This window comes from Pteropus medius, unplaced genomic scaffold, assembly GCF_902729225.1.
Source record: "Pteropus medius unplaced genomic scaffold, Ma_sr-lr_union100, whole genome shotgun sequence".
Taxonomy (NCBI): domain Eukaryota; kingdom Metazoa; phylum Chordata; class Mammalia; order Chiroptera; family Pteropodidae; genus Pteropus; species Pteropus medius.
The window spans coordinates 3798520-3814351 of NW_024356248.1; the positions used below are offsets into that span (position 1 = coordinate 3798520).

Sequence of the window (15832 nt, forward strand, 5' to 3'; positions counted from 1 at the left end):
CATATACATGTAGTTTAATAAACTGCTAATTGCCATTCTTTGGGCACGTATATGAACTGAAAACCCATATAAAGAGGATGGTGAGTTTTCTTCATGTGCCAGGGAGGGTGGCCAAGGTTCTCTCTGACATCCTGCATCCAGGCTAGAAGAAAGAGTCTCCTTCCAGCGGCTTTCCCCTCTGGCAAATGCACCGCCTTATGACACTCCCCTCATCGGCCGCCCAAGTCACCTTCAGATATTCACAGCTAAGATGCAGTTACTTTGGGGAATGTTCTCCACACAGAGGTCCCTGTCAGGGAGTTTATAAATAGGGACGACCAGGGGCCCCCTCGTCTCTGTCCATCTCCACAGGCATCCAACTGCACAGGAGCTGAATCCACTCGAGCTGCTCTCGGCCCATCCCAAACTCTAACCAGAATGGGAACCAGCCGAGGACCTCGTTGAAATGCAGTTGCGACTCAGGGGGCGGCCTGGGGTGGAAGCAAACTCTGCATTTCTAGAGCGTATCCCATGATGCCGATGCTGCTGGTGGGCAAGTTCCCTGGTGACCAGAGGCTGAAATCAGTGACCACAGCTTTGGAACATCTGTCCCATCTGCCCAGGAGGGGAAAAAGAAAAGAAGCAAGAGAAAGCTAGGCAGGGCCCCTCTGCGAATTGCCAATTTTCTTCTTTCCAAAATCCATCACGAAAGCCAAGTCAGCGGCTGCACGCGAGTGTTTTTTATTGAGGGTCTTCACGGCCATAGGCTCCAAATTGCTTTAACCCAAAGCCGCTTTATGGTAGGTACTGTTTTGTTGGTAACTGTAAAAGTGGCAGCAGCTTAAATGTCCCTCACCGGAAGCCTGGTTAGATGGGACATTCGGGAGATGCAACACTGTACGACCTCTGGGCAGTACTTAGCTACTGACAGGGGGATGATCCCCGAGGTGGGATGTTAAATAAAAAAAGAAAGACAAGGTACAGAACAAAGTGTCTAGTTAGCTACCGTTTGTATCTTTTAAAACAGAGAAGAGATCTATAGATACACATATTGCTTATATACACATCGCCTAAACATAGATACACAAGAGACTGGTAGCTTCGGAGGAAGAGAGTCGAGTGGCTGAGGAATCACAACGGGGGGATGGGGACGACTTACTGTCACTCTAGTCCAGTCTGAATTTCGTACCGTAGAAACATATTTCCCGTTCAAAAAGACAAAAGCTAAAATTGAAAGACAATCTCTTGTTCTTTCTATACCTCCATCCACCCAAAAAGTCAATGAAATTGATTCATGCAACAAACATTCGCGAGCCCTCTCTTGGTGAGTCCCCAAGCAGATTAGTTCTTGGAACAGGGATCAGAGCTACCAAGGTGCCAGCGTTTTACCAGCGTGGAAACTGAATGATTCCTGGCGGGGAGCGGGGCGGGGGGGTCCCGATTTCCCTTATGGGATGCAAAGGATCTGCCACTGAGGTCAAGAACCGCCAGCCTGAGTTTCACGCAGACGGAAGAAATTCTGCACACCTGGGCCGCCCTCTGAGGAGGTGTGAATGGTGAGAGTATGGGACCCTTCTGCAACTGGGTGACTGAACTAGAATCTGTGGCCAAGGACTTCAGGTGGAGAACTGCAGTCCCCCACAAAGTCTCCTTGTCATGCTGTACTTAGGACATATTTCATTCTCCTGAGTTATTTCTGGTTTAGACATCTGACTTCGTCTGGCTGCATAATTGGGTTTTACTGCATTTTCCTGGTTACCCTATTTTATCTCTTGGTTTGCATTCAGAAATTTCTCTAGCTTGTGTTATTTGTTTACTTTCTTGATCCCTGCCCAATGAAGAGGGGATTATACCAATTGTTTCCCATATGGTCATCCAGGTTCAAATATCAGCTCATCTATTTGTGGCCTCAAGCAGGTTACTCACTTCTCAAACGAAGTCGGGATGGGGAGCGTTTGGCCCAGGGCATAGCACGGAGCAGAGGTTCAACAGATATGTGTTGCCTCTATCATGACGGCTCTTCCTCTCACCCCGGATTATTAATAGCACTTCATTCTTTTCAAAGCGCCTCTGTTGTTACCCTCTGTGTCCTCCCCTACTCCCAAAAGCCCAGCCAAGAGCCGTCCCCTGCACTTTGCAGACGAGTACACAGGACTCGGCTTCTTCCAATGACTTGCCCAGTGTCACGTCACATACCCAGAGGCGGCAGCTCGCAGGAGCGCACCCTGCACCACACTGTGCTCCCAGCCCCACTCCAGAGGGAATGAAGGTCCTCGGTCCTGTGGCTCCTCCACGTTTCCCCTCTCAACACATTCGAAGGCACAGTGTTTGAGTTCCCACAAAGCTGTGTTATGAGTGACATTTTAAAAAAAATTTTTTTATTAGTTTCAAGTATACAGCACATTGGTTAGACATTTATATAGTTTATAAAACGATCCCCCTAATTGCTCCTCTCTCTTCTGGTTTTCCACCTGGCCAATATAATAATGCAGACTGCATTCCCTCTGCCGTGCTCCCCATCCCCGTGACCATCTATCAACGACTAGTTTGTACTTCTTTAACCCTTCAACCCCATTCTCCAGCCCCCATCCCCTCTGTCCATCACCAAATTGTCCTACGAGCGACATTTTTTAATGTCCAGATCTTTTGTGCATGGGAAGCTGTTTATTAATTGATTGTAATATTTTAAGTTGTGAATTTAGAACTTAGTTTTCTTTAGACCATTAAATTAAATTTCCAAATATAATAAATTTAATTATATATCTAATAATGTCTGTTAAAATTTAAAACAATCACACTTGATCTTTGGTTGGTGTTCTCTTAACCCAAAAGTTCAACAGATTAAATCCCCCCAAATAATTTAAGTACTGTTTACAATCAAATTTTTTCAAAATGATTCAAAGTCACCAAAAAAAAAAAATCTTTAGAAGCAAATTCTTTTAAACATTTAAACACCATTTATAATTTGATTAAGTGAATGCTCTTAAATTTTTTAAACTACAATCACAAATTTATGTACCTGACTTCCCAAGCTCTTCAAACGCCTTCATACGCATTTAAACAACTCCCGAAAATTACTAAATCAAAATGTATATATTTAGTAAATCGAATATTCTTCTGCATTGTATCAGAGGCAAATAAATTTAGTTCATTCAATTTAGTTAACCATCTTTCATATTTCAAGTCAAATTAAGCAGATATTCTTAATGGTTTCAAACAGTATACATATTCCATAGGAGGCACAGGACCAGGGAACAGGGAAGGGAGTGCCAGCCTCTCACTCATCACCCTAGTAAACTCAGACGCTGCTTTATAACCTCACCAGTTCCTGAGCACACATCACTGCACGGCCCTAGGTGACCTGGTCACAGACTAAGAAGGAAACAGGCTTCCCAGAAACTGATCCGTGAGTGGCCTAAGAGGATCGAAGGGAAGACGAGGCAGAGGGGTGGGTACAGGAGCAGCTGGTGACATGACAAAGTTTGCCCAGAGAGACAAAGCATCTTGGGCCCCACAATCACCACCCTAAAACACGTGGCACTAAACCAGACAGGAGTTGCTGAAATGGTGGTGGGAAATGAGGTCAGATGTTACCTCTCTCGAGAGCACGGGGATTAAATTCGGAATTAAATTTTTATTTATACTCTGTTTTAAGACCACCAGAACACACCCAGTACCTAAAGATCTGGAACTTATCTAGCCAAAGGTAAGGTAGAGGGGCAGATCCAGCCACGGGTGCCAAAAAGACGACCAGCGTGTGGTCCTGGCCAGGCGGCCACATCAGCATCCGTCCTGACAAACCGTCGATGTTGGATGAATAGTTATCAGTACCCTCGGGTCTGTCCTGCATGGAACAGAGACAGTTCCCAAAATCTCCCATTTGAAAATGGAAAGGGAGTAAATCACTTTGAATCTCCTGGACGTTAATCTTATTCTCTAGAGTCTCAAACTCATTTCAACCAACCCTAGAGGCCCTTGGGAGAGGGACGTTGTGATGAAGTGGGGAGTCAGCCCTGACATTGGGATCTTCAGCAGAAAATTCAGGCTCTCTTGAGGGACAGCTGTCACTCACAAGTGCGAGTCTCTCCAGCCATCACTTCCAGGCACGAGTTGAAGCAGGATGGAAGGAGCCAAATACACGTGAGACGGGGGCCTTCCCATGGAGAAAGAATCCGAGAGAGCCCGCGGACATCTCCAGCTGGAGCTGGTCAGAAGCAACAAGTATCGCCAGGAGGGGCAGATGGGCAGACTGGATCCCGCCAGAAGGTCGTCCTGCCCTCTTCACAGGTCAGTGTACTGAACACTGTTTCCTTACCGGCTGCCCCCACCCGCCAGAATGTCATAGACCCAGTGTCACCCCTCCCCTCTCCAAGACCTCAGAGAAACTGGCCACCAGCCCCAAGAAGCTGTTATATGAGAAGCAAGCCTGGCTCACAGGAATGCGTGGAATAAGCCCTATAAAGGTGGATTTGCTCAATGGAGGGGACACCAGTCAATCTCAGAGCCCATTCTTCTACTCCAAGATGCTTATAAAGTCTGATGTTTGTCCTCGCTCTGAAACACTGAGGTTTCAAGGCCAGCCTTCCAGTCCTTATCACCCAGGAAGCTCTACGCCCACAAATCTGTGAAACGCTGCCAGATGAACAATTCATCTAAAGCATGATCTCAGGGTCTAAACACTGTGGCTCCCTTGTTCTACTCACTGGTACTCAAAACTGCAGTTCTTTATAAAAATGACCCCATCACCCAATTTGTGAAGGACCAGCAAACAAGCGAGGGGAGAAGGCTGGCAAGCTCTCAGAGGGTGCCCTAGGAAGACCGAGGCGGAAAAAGGGACCACAGAAAGACTCCAGGATCTATAAGCAGGATGAGCGTCTTCAAAATTTCTCAGAGGTTCGCCCCTGATGCCTCTGCCTTTATGACGCTCCCCTTCTGACTCGCCCCGTCACGACAGCTGTGCTCAGACGCTCTGCCCCAACGCGGGCTGCCGCCCTGGCAGCCGAGGCAGCCCCGGTGCCGAGGTCCCCATGGTGGAACTCCTTGGGGAAGCCATCTCCCAGCTCCCAGCACCTCTTGCCGTCAACCAGAGTTTTCACTCAGCGTGACTGTCACTCCCGTCAGTTAAATCCAATTCACATATGAGCTAAATGCTAATCGCTCGTCCGCTGTGGGGCTGACAGCTTCTCACAAACGTGGACAAGGCCAAAGAACCCACTCCAGGGACGCGACGAAGCTGCCTTCTCCTGCTCTCCTGCTGCTCAAGTCGTTTCCTCCCTTCAAGGGTCCTGAAGATGTCTCCATCTTACAAGAAGCACGGGTTAGGAGGATCTTGCTAGCGTTATCCTAAAAGCGCCAATATTTCAGCTTTAATTTCTTCCGCCCGACATTTGCTTCTCAGTTTATCTCCCCTGGGGGCCATCTTCTGTGCTGCATGACTTTCAGGGTCTCAGCGTGACTAAAATCTTGGGAAGGTGATATAGCTCTGCTACTATGCTGTCGTTTGGAGGGATTTTCTAAAGTGCACATGTCCCATGTGTTAGTTGGCTCGTTTCCAGGGCAGACCTGAGCAAAATGCCGAGATGCATACAACAGGCCACTCCACCTGTGCCAGGACAGTGATAGAAATGGTGCCCACATCCCGGTGAGGGACGACAGGGCGGAAGCCAAGGGCTCTTGACCCTTCTCTCTCCCAGGAGGTAGGACTGGAAGGTCACCTAGACCTTCACTTGACATCCTGCCTTAATGATAGCTATTCGTCATCAGAAATTTTCTGTATGTCCTGCACTTTATTTTTATCTTCCCATTAAATCTTCCCAACCATCCCCATGAGGCACAAACTACTAATAGCCCCATTTTTAAGATAAGAACACTGAGTAATTGAAGGGTGAAGTAACTTGCCTGAGGTTACATAATTAACAAGCGGCAGAAGCAGGATTGGAACCCAGACACCGGAGTGCTCAGGCGTAATCACTATGCCATACTGTCTCCACTATAATTAGGAAGCAAGTCAGGGACCCCTAAGACAACGAGTCTCCAAGGATGTTCACCATTCATTCCTTCCTTCTTTGAATGCATGTCATCCTCCCTCTGAGGTCGGCTGGAGGCGGGGGCGGGGGGGAGTCCGTTTTTCCTCCCCGTGACTCTGAACTGGTCTTGTGACTAGGACCGCCAGCCTTCACAGGTAAAAATACAGGAGGCTTAGTTGAAATTGAATTTCAGAAAAACAACGAATAATTTTTAGCATAAATATGCCCAATATTGCATGAGACACACTCATACCAAAAATTATCCATTATTTATCTGAAATTCTAATTTAACTGGGCTCCATGTACTTTACCCGGCAACTCCACTTGCGACTCGTTTTGACCAATAAATAGCACGTGGCAGAAACGACAACGTGCCAGTTCCGGGCCTAACCTTACGGCTTCCAGCTCCCCATCTTAGAAGCCCACCCTGAGACCACCATGCTGTGAGGAAGCCCAGCTAGCCGTGTGGAAAGGCATAAGCACCAGACATGGGGTAAGGCCTTGCCTTCCAGCACGACCCAGCTGCCAGCTGCATGCACTGGAGTGAGTGACCTCGATCTATCTCACGTGGAGCAGGACGATTGACCCCTAGCCCAGCCCTAATTCCTAACCCACGGAATTGTGAGAAATAATACATCGTTGTAGTTTTAAAATCTCACTTTTCAGGTAGGTTTCTAATATAGCAAGAGGTAACCAAAATAATCCTAATGGATCATCCTTGAATTATTTTGAATTTGCTCCCCAGAACTTGTGGTGGCCCCAGCCAGCTTGGTTTTTACACCTGCGCAGTCTTATCCAGTCTCACTATTATTTTCCCTGGGCAGGCAGTGCGTCCTTGAGACTCACAAAATGGGATTTAGAAATAGCCAGACCTGGGACTGGATTCCGGCTCTGTCGCACGAAGCTGTGTGACCTTGGCCTCTTTATCTGAAAAATGAGTATGTCAATATTAATTACCTCATAAGGTGGTTTGTGAGGATTAAAAGAGATTTAACACCTATAAAGCGCTTAGAACAGTGCCAAGTCCTTAATTAGAGTTCAGCACATATTAGCTGTTGTTATTAGTCATCCTTACACTGAATAATTTCCATAGCTGGTGTTGTTCTTCTATTATTTATCCCCCTTATTATTTCTAACTAGTGGAGACAGTTTAATAAAGCCACAGAGACTGCATGACAAGGGTAGCAGCGTCCACCACCAGTGAACCATACTTCTCCATCAGAAAAGACTCCTGGGACTGGAGGAACACAGGGAGGTGGCTGGCCTTTCCAAGTCCCTCATTCTGCCATGCCAGTCCCCCGTCTCCCTTACTCCATCACCTGTGCCTAAATATTTATATAGTAAAAAGCCTCGCACACAGCAGTGTTTATAGTCGATGTTTATTTGACACCAATTTCCCCATTTCCCCCAGCACTATCGGTTCTGGGCATCAAAAGGGCCCTGGCTGCTGGTCACACCGATTGACATCATTCTGCCCTTCTGTGGCCCCAGCATCATGCATCACGACTTCTGTGACCTCTGTCTGTCTGTCCGAGCGCCCACTTGCCTGCACTGACATTGCCAAGGCTGAGGTTATCCTCTTCCTTTGTCCTGCTCACCCTGTTCACTATCGCCATCACCCCTGTCACCTTCTGGAGGAGGTGTTCCCTGAAAGCCCAAAGCGAAGCTCTCTCCATCCATGCCGTCCATCTCACCATCACCCCCTCCTTCAGGGGCACCGCCGTGTTTGCATATGCTTAGCCAACCTCTCACAGTCTCAGGGTGATGGACCAAACCCTGCAGTCTATAGCAGGGCAGAACCAGGAGAAGATATGGGACTCTGAAGGGCAGAGTGGCGACTCTAAACCAAGGATGAGCCAAGGGCCAAATACCAAGAGAAGAAGGATAAGATTTCAAAACCCAGCTCAAGATAACAAAAGCAGCTTCATGAACAAAATCAGGATCAGACATGAAGTTAGACAAATAGGTGGTACTCTTGGGGGCAAGACAAATACTGAATTCCTTGTCCATAAGGCCATTAGAAGTCACAGCTGACTCATGAGGAGCCAGACTCTGAGTAAAGGGATGTTTCCGGATCCTTCCATATTCCTGCTGATGCACAAAGTTTGTTTGAAGTGAAGCTTCCTTTGAAGACCCTTCCTCTCGTATCCCGGCGTCTGACATTGACCTCTCATGTCTATTGCACCAGATAAGAGACGGTGGCTGAGGTCAGCACTTCCGAGGCTGCAGTGAAGGGTGTACACCTGTTTCCTACCAGCCTCTGTTTTTGTTTTTGTTTTTGTTTTTGTTTGTTTTTGTTTTTGTTTGTTTTGTCAGTGCCCATATGGGCCTCAAAGGTTTTTTTGTGTTATTTTTTTTAATTTTTTTTTTTTCAATTAGAGTTGACATTCAATATTATGTTATATTAGTTTCAGGCACAGTGCATAGTGGTTAGGCGTTTATACAATTTATGGAGCTATTCTCCCAATTAGTCGAGTACCCACCTGGCACTATACATAGTTACTATAATAGTAACAAAACAGTCGCAGGCAGGGATGTCAAGTACAGCCCTGTTTTTTCACGAGCTCTCCACGCCCAGAAACAGCAAACGCACGTGCACATCTGTCACTGGGACAGCGCTGAATAATTCGTACAGCGCGGCATTCCCGCAGACTCTGCCCACTCGTATTATCTGGCTATGCGTCTCACCTTCCCAACCAAACTGGGGAGCCCCCCATTTAATTAGAAGTGGAGTTCCCCGGCTCCTGGAGGGAGGAACCAAAGCTCATACTTCCTTCCCTCCCCGACTGTGCTTGATACAGTGCCGGGTACTTAATCGGGGTTAAGGCACATTTATTTATATATTAATATTAATATTATATATATAGATACACACCTATTCCTTTTTGGATATTAGACTTTTAGGCAGCAGATGATAGAAAAAATAATCTGTTATTGTTACTCTGTAAGGCTCAGACTTTAATCCAACACTTCTGCTCCCTGAAGGAGTCGTTTTCCCAATAATGATGATTAACGACTAATATTTATTGAGCATATATTAAGTGCCAGGCACCTTGTACCCACTATGTCACTCAACCTTCACAACAGTTCTACGAAGAGATTATGCATTGTACACGTATGAGGAAACAGAGAGTTCAAGACAGTCGCCTGTCTAAGATCGTCCGTGGTTCATAACTGGGAGGCTTGGGACCAGCTGACCCCAAAGCCTATGCTCTACTCTAGTGCCTGAAACCCTTCGCAGAAAGGCATGTGACAGGTTTACATTTCTACTGCTTCCAAAAAAAAAAAAAAAAAAAACCAAACTGCTCATCCTTTCCCCCACCAGGGCCTAGCTTTCTGCTGATCCCATAGAGCCTTCACTCAGGAATTTCTCTTTTCTACAGAACACCAGAAGAGCAACTTGGACCAGGAATAAGGAAATGGGATAGAAGGGGCAGAAAGAATTAGAAAATGAAAGAGGCCCTGGTGCCATTGCATGGACTCCACACCTCTTGCCACCAAAGAGAGCCCCACTTCCCTAAGCCAATTCCCTCTCCCTCCACCCCTTCGTGGGTCCCCTCTTATGGCTAATGTGGTGTTTTCTTCCTAAGTCACAACAAATAACAAAGACACTTCTTTTTCCAAGGCAAGTCCAGACAGGTTTCGAGAGTAGACAAGTAGTGATTCATTGATTGAATGAAAAATGGGGGGCTTAGAGAAGAAGTGATATTGCTTAAAATAGCTCCCCCCAAAATGATCTGTGTAAGACGCCTTGTAGTCGTGACATTCAGGTGAAATCTCAACCCTCTCAGCAGTACCTGCGAACCTATATGATAAAAGATATACTGATCGGGTAGCCCCTATCAGAGGCAATGTGACTCTGCTCTCCCTCTCCAATTATCATTATTGGAGAGATAAAGGTGGCCACACAAGGAAGCCCAGTGCCCTCGGTAACCCTAGGTAGAGAGTAGATTGTCAACTGATAACTCTTCCAAAGACAACCAGAAAGCCTACTGCACAACCAAAGCTGAGTTGATTAGACCCGCTAGTAAGAGAGAAAACAGAGTCTTAGTGTCATCTCAAAAGGAGTAAACCAGTGGAGGGTATTTGAAGGTTCAGGGGTCTGGACTCAAGAGTTTTAAGGTGGATCTTTCCAATCAGGGAGCAGATCGGGACTGAACAGGGTTCCTGACGTTATAGTTTAGGTTTGGTGGATACAGGGAGGAAAGACCCTGAGAGCAAATCTTGATAAGTAAACTATTGTTTGTTGAGAAAACTGTTTGCTCAGGTGAGTCATCTCTTGTCCTGATAGGAGGGCTGTTTGCCCAAAGGAGCAACTGTTTATTCAAATAAATCGACTTGATGAATTTCACGAAACAAACAGTCAAGTTATTTATTGGTTTACAGTCAAATCATCCCAGGCCTGAATTTCCTAGAACAATTAGTTAAGTCACGTTGCCATAGGAAGTCTCCGCTCTCAGTCCCAATAGTGAAGTTACGTGGGTGTAGCTGATCAGCTTCGATGCTCGGCAGAGAGGAAGGAGACTGTTGTCTATTCGTGAGTAGGAGATTGACACCATGAAGGGGGCATTTGCGAGGAAGACACGTCAGACAACTTGTGCAGGTTGGAACGCAGTGGGCAAGGTCCGAGGACTCAGCACTGTTTCACCTCTATAGGTGAGATTCACAGGTGAGATTCACAAGTGTCTCTTGGGTGAATAAACCCACCTTTACCTGCAGAAGCCATGAGCAATCCAGTCTCTGCTGAGACTCTCTTCCAGATCGGTAGTTTAGGGGCTGAATTTTTTTTTTACCCAAACAAGTCATTTGCCTAACAAGTCCCTTCGCTTTGCATTGCGTGGTGATTTCCCCTGGGGTTGTGGAACCCCAAGTTGCTGGATTCCCCAAGGACAGAGCCAATTTCTTCCTTCCTGGCCTAGGAAAAGCAGTCTCTCTAGGTATGCCCCATTCTCATTGGAATTGGCCCTCCAGGCCCCACACCTGGGGGTGTCTGTCAGAGAGTTGTTTATAACAGTGAAAAGTTGGAAATATCTTATTGTCAACCCAGGGGGACAGTTAAGTTAATGATGGCACGGGTAGACAACAAAACAATAGGCAGCCATCGAAATACGATGACGTAGGCTATTCCTTATTGATTGATATGGGAAAATGTCCATGGCATCTCCCTGAGGGAGAAAGCAAATGACAGAATAGCTTGTATTGTCTGATTCTTTTTATGAGGGCATTGAGAGATTTAGAACAAAAACTCGCCAGTTCCCATTTTCTGTGGTGGTGGGATGTCAGATGACATTTTACTTTCTTCTTGGTTCTTTTCTCTTGCTTAAAAATTTCACAACCAGCATTGTTATTTCTACAAAGACAATAAAGCCATTTTGTAGGGGGAAGAATTATGTGGTTTTGAGGTGGAGAGTTATATTTTCAATATTGTTAGGTTGATAAAGCAATTACGATAGAATCCTATTATTGTCTATATACAGTAAAAAAAAAAAAAATCAAGTACATTTCCCAAGGTCATTTTGATCAAAGGAGATGACAACTGGGGGAGCTGGGGGAGCCACGTCTGGACCTTGATACATTAGCACTTTCAGTCACTTCTTGTGAGACAAGTCCCTGTGAACCTCTTGGCCTTGAGAGCCTTTCGAGTCTCAGTAACAGGAAAAAAAGAGGTCCTCAGGAGATGGACACTGTGAACGAAGAGGGTCTGCCCTGACATTTGCTGGAGGATCCCTGATCCCCGAGGAATCTCAGGCAACTTCACCAAGATCCCTCCAGCATCCCTGAGAGACAGCCTACAACTCCTGGTAATCTTCTCCTGGGAGAATCAGTCACGAATTCCCACTGGCACGCCTCTGAACTCAAGGGCTCAGGATGAAAAACGCCAGACAAATCTTAAGACAGGAAGGAGCCTTCCCACCAAATAGGAATCTCTAAGCTTTGTTCGCAACCGAGAAGTTCTCTTAAGAAAACTGGTCGGAGTCAATCAATGAGAAGGGGAGAGAAACATCCCCAAGAGATCTCCAAAAACAAGGCTCATGGAGGCAGAGTCTCTGCTCAACCACAGGTAAGTGGGCTGAGGGGTGGAATCCTATTACCGGTAAGGGCTTAGACTCCTTTATCCTCCCTTCCTCATAAGCCATGTTCTAACTCCGGATCGGATCATCAGCCCCAGCCCCGAGATGAACAAGAAAAGCAATCAGAGCTCAGAAGCAGTGTGCAGTAAATTCGATATTAATTTCCTTAGGGTTCTACCCTGGGTCTCTCGTCTTTTACAGCTTTCACTCTCCCTGGCACATCTGTCCTCTCTTAGCTTCAACTCCCAGCTTTATCTCGTACACCAGAGACCGTGGAGTTCACCCTGACTCTGCTCTCCTCCTCGCGATGGCATCATCAGTCTACCACCAAATCTTGCCATACTTACAGCCAAACGTCTCTCAAATCCATCTCCCCTCCACCTGTCTCACACACACCGCCCCCCCCGCTCTAGTTTCAGTTCTGAATCTTCCCTGAAGGACTTCAATATCGTCCCAACAAATCTCCATCCATTGACCCTCCTCCAATCATTTCCCTACAATGCGCTCCGAGTAACCTTGCCAGAAAGCAAATATGACCTCATCATCTCCCTGGCAAAAATTCTTTAGTGGCCTCCCAGAAGCAACAAATTCCCTAACATGGTCTAGGGTGCTGGATAACAACAGTGTAAGCTCTGAAACCTGACCACCTCAATGCAAATCCCAGCTCTGCCACTTATCAGTTGAGTCTTTGGGCAACTTCCTTAACTACTCTATGCCTCCTTTTCTTCATATGGAAAATGAAGATTTCAATAGTACATCTCATCGGGTTGTTGGGAGGAGGCGATGAAATCGATGGTATGGGGCACAGAGCCTAACACACAGCATAAGCGCTCAAAAAATGTTACAAAATACTGCCCTCCTGCTGGCCTCAGCTCACACCTCTCTCTCTCTCTGCCCTCCACCCACAATGGCCTTTATTCATCCTCTCATCACTAGGCTCTTTCAGACCTCAGGGCCTTTTAATGGACTTTTCTGCTCTTCTCTCTTATGGAACACTTTTCCTAGGGCAAATCCTCCTTGACCTCCCTGATTCAAAGTTTTAGGCTCATAGCATTAAGCACCTCAACTTTGGAGCTATTGTTCCAGTTGCAATTTTTCAATAATTTGTGTGATTATTTCACTAATGTTTTGTCTGTCTTTCTAAACTCTAAACATCACACGAATGGCCCAAACAAACCGTCGGAGCCTACATTCAACCAATCATAGCAGATGTCTGACTAATCAGAGCAGACCCTGGCTGGTCTCCCATATAAGAGCTTCCTTTCTGAATAGGCACCTTGGTTATTTGAAAACCTAAAGAGTGAGGATCCCCAGAAGCAAATTCTTGAGAGCATGACAACCGCTGAGAAAAATTCCATAAACACGAAAGCCCCTCATGGGAGCTTAAGGAGGCAGACCAGGTGAGAGGCCTCACCTCCAATTCTGACTTAAAACTGTGTCCTGCACTGGACCCCAAAGCCACAAATCCGGCATGTCCTACTGCCTTCAGTTGTTCCGAGCTAATACACAAGACCTTGGTCCCTCCGTTGTAGTTTTGTTGCGATGGAGTTTTCATACTTACTATAGCTTCCTGTTCTGCCAGACAAATATTTTTTCTTAGTTAGTAGTAAATAATAACACGGACTTCATTTTAATCTATTTTATTTCATTTTCTCTCCCTGGATTATTATCTCTGTCAGTACAGAGGGATCAGGAAAGCTCTATCTCTTGGCAACTGTTCAGGAGGCCTTCATCAAAGTATCAGAGCCTCAATAGCCAGGACCAATCCCAACTGGGTGTATTAGTTCCTGGGTGTATTGGGGCTGATGTAACAAAGTACCACAGACTCGGGGACTTAAAACAAGAGAAATTTATTCCCTCTTTTTCTGGAGGCCAGAGGTCCAAAATCAAGGTGCTAGCAGGGCCATCCATGGTTCCTTCGAAGCCTCCTCTCTCTGGAAGCCCCAGGCATTCGTTGGCTGGTGGCAGCATCACTCCAATCTCTGCCTCTGTTCTTCACCTGGCCATCTTCCCTCTGTGTCTTATCTTCACATGGCATTCTCCCCACTCTATCTCCATTTTCTCTTCTTATAAGGACACCAGTCATATTAGGTGAAGGGCCCACCCTCATTGAGTACAACGTCTTAACTTCATTACTTCTGCAAAGACCCTAGTTCCAAAAACAGTCGCATTCACAGGTCCCGGAGGTTAAGACTTCAACACATCTTTTCGGGAGATAAAATTCAATCCACACCGCTGGGAGAGATGACTGCTCTACTGAGTCTCCCTACGTTCTGATGACATTAGTCTTGACTGCCTGTGTCCCTGGCCTCGAGAACTGACACTATTAGGGCCTTTGTCCCCAAATATGGTCAAAATTGTCTTATTTGGTCTCTTTGCAGTGACATGTGCACCACAGTGGAGAACTGCACCCAGGTCACCCGGTTCGTCCTGCTGGGGCTCACAGAGCAGGAAGGGCTCAAGGGCACCCTCTTTGTGCTCTTCTTGTTCATTTACTCAGTCACCCTCACGGGAAACCTGGGCATGATCACTCTGATCCACACAGACCCACAGCTCCACACCCCCATGTACTTCTTCCTGAGCGTCCTCTCCTTCACAGACTCCTCTTTCTCCACAGTCAATACCCCCAAGCTGCTGGAGAACTTCCTCGCTTCAAGCCAGTCTATCTCCTTTGTAGCCTGTGTGGTCCAGATGGCCCTCATGAGTCTCTACGGTACTGCTGCGTGTCTGCTTCTGGCCGTCATGGCTTATGATCGACTCACTGCCATCTGCCACCCTCTCCTCTACCACACCTTCATGTCCCAACGTTCGTGTATCCAGCTGGTGGCAGCCACCTATACAGCTTCTGTGGCCAATTCAGCTCTGTTGACTGGGTCCATCTTCAAGCTGCCCTACTGCGGCCCCAACATCATTAACCACTATTTCTGTGACATCCCCCCCGTGCTCCGACTTGCCTGTGCTGACACTGCTGAGGTTGAAGCCATCATCTTCATATCTTCTGCCCTGATTATCCTCTTTACCGTCACCATCATCCTGGTCTCCTACGCCTACATCCTGGTGACTGTCTGCAGGATGCGTTCCCTTGCGGCTCAAAGCAAAGCACTCTCCACCTGTGCCTCACACCTCGCCATCATCTGCCTCTTCTTTGGCACCGTCACCTTCATATATGCTCAGCCGAGTTCTCCCAGTTCCATGGATCAGAACAAGTTTGTGTCTGTCTTCTACACTGTGGTCATCCCTATGCTGAATCCTCTGATCTACAGCCTGAGGAATAAAGATGTGAAGATTGCTTTAAAGAGGAGGTGCCTTGGCAAGCTGCCTTCCTAACCAAACATGAAACATTCTATCCCAAGCCATAGCATGGTAGCCAGAACACAAAGCATGGATAGTATTAGCACTTAGATAGAGCGAAATATGTGCCAGCATTATTTTAAATGCTTTACACAGGTCGACTCATTTAATCTTCACAACAACCATATGAAATGGGCGGTATAATTATCCTTTAGGAATCTGAGGCACAGAGAGGCTGAGTAACTGGCCCAAGGTCATACAGCTAATCGGAGACAGAGCCAGTATTACGAATCCATGCAGTCTGCCTCCAGAGACCATGTTCTCATCCAGTACGCTATATTGCCTCTTTCTGATGACTGCATCTCATAGGCAGACAACGGGCACCATTTTTCTTAAATTTCATGTGTCAGAAGGAGTAACTGGATCATAAAATTATAAAGTGGTATGGGAGGGACCATGGGCTTT

General features: G+C 46.6%; 1 protein-coding gene across 1 annotated transcript; it reads left to right on the top strand.

The window, feature by feature from the left end:
- The first annotated feature begins 14461 nt into the window (after nt 1-14461).
- Nucleotides 14462-15403, top strand: LOC120600749 (olfactory receptor 476-like). Its single transcript, XM_039860261.1, has one exon. It carries the CDS (start codon nt 14462-14464, stop codon nt 15401-15403), a length of 942 nt encoding a protein of 313 aa, XP_039716195.1.
- Nucleotides 15404-15832: the final 429 nt, after the last annotated feature.

Excerpts from the sequence above, each read along its gene's own strand:
- LOC120600749 (XM_039860261.1), top strand. The coding sequence starts at position 14,462 with ATGTGCACCACAGTGGAGAACTGCACCCAGGTCACCCGGTTCGTCCTG.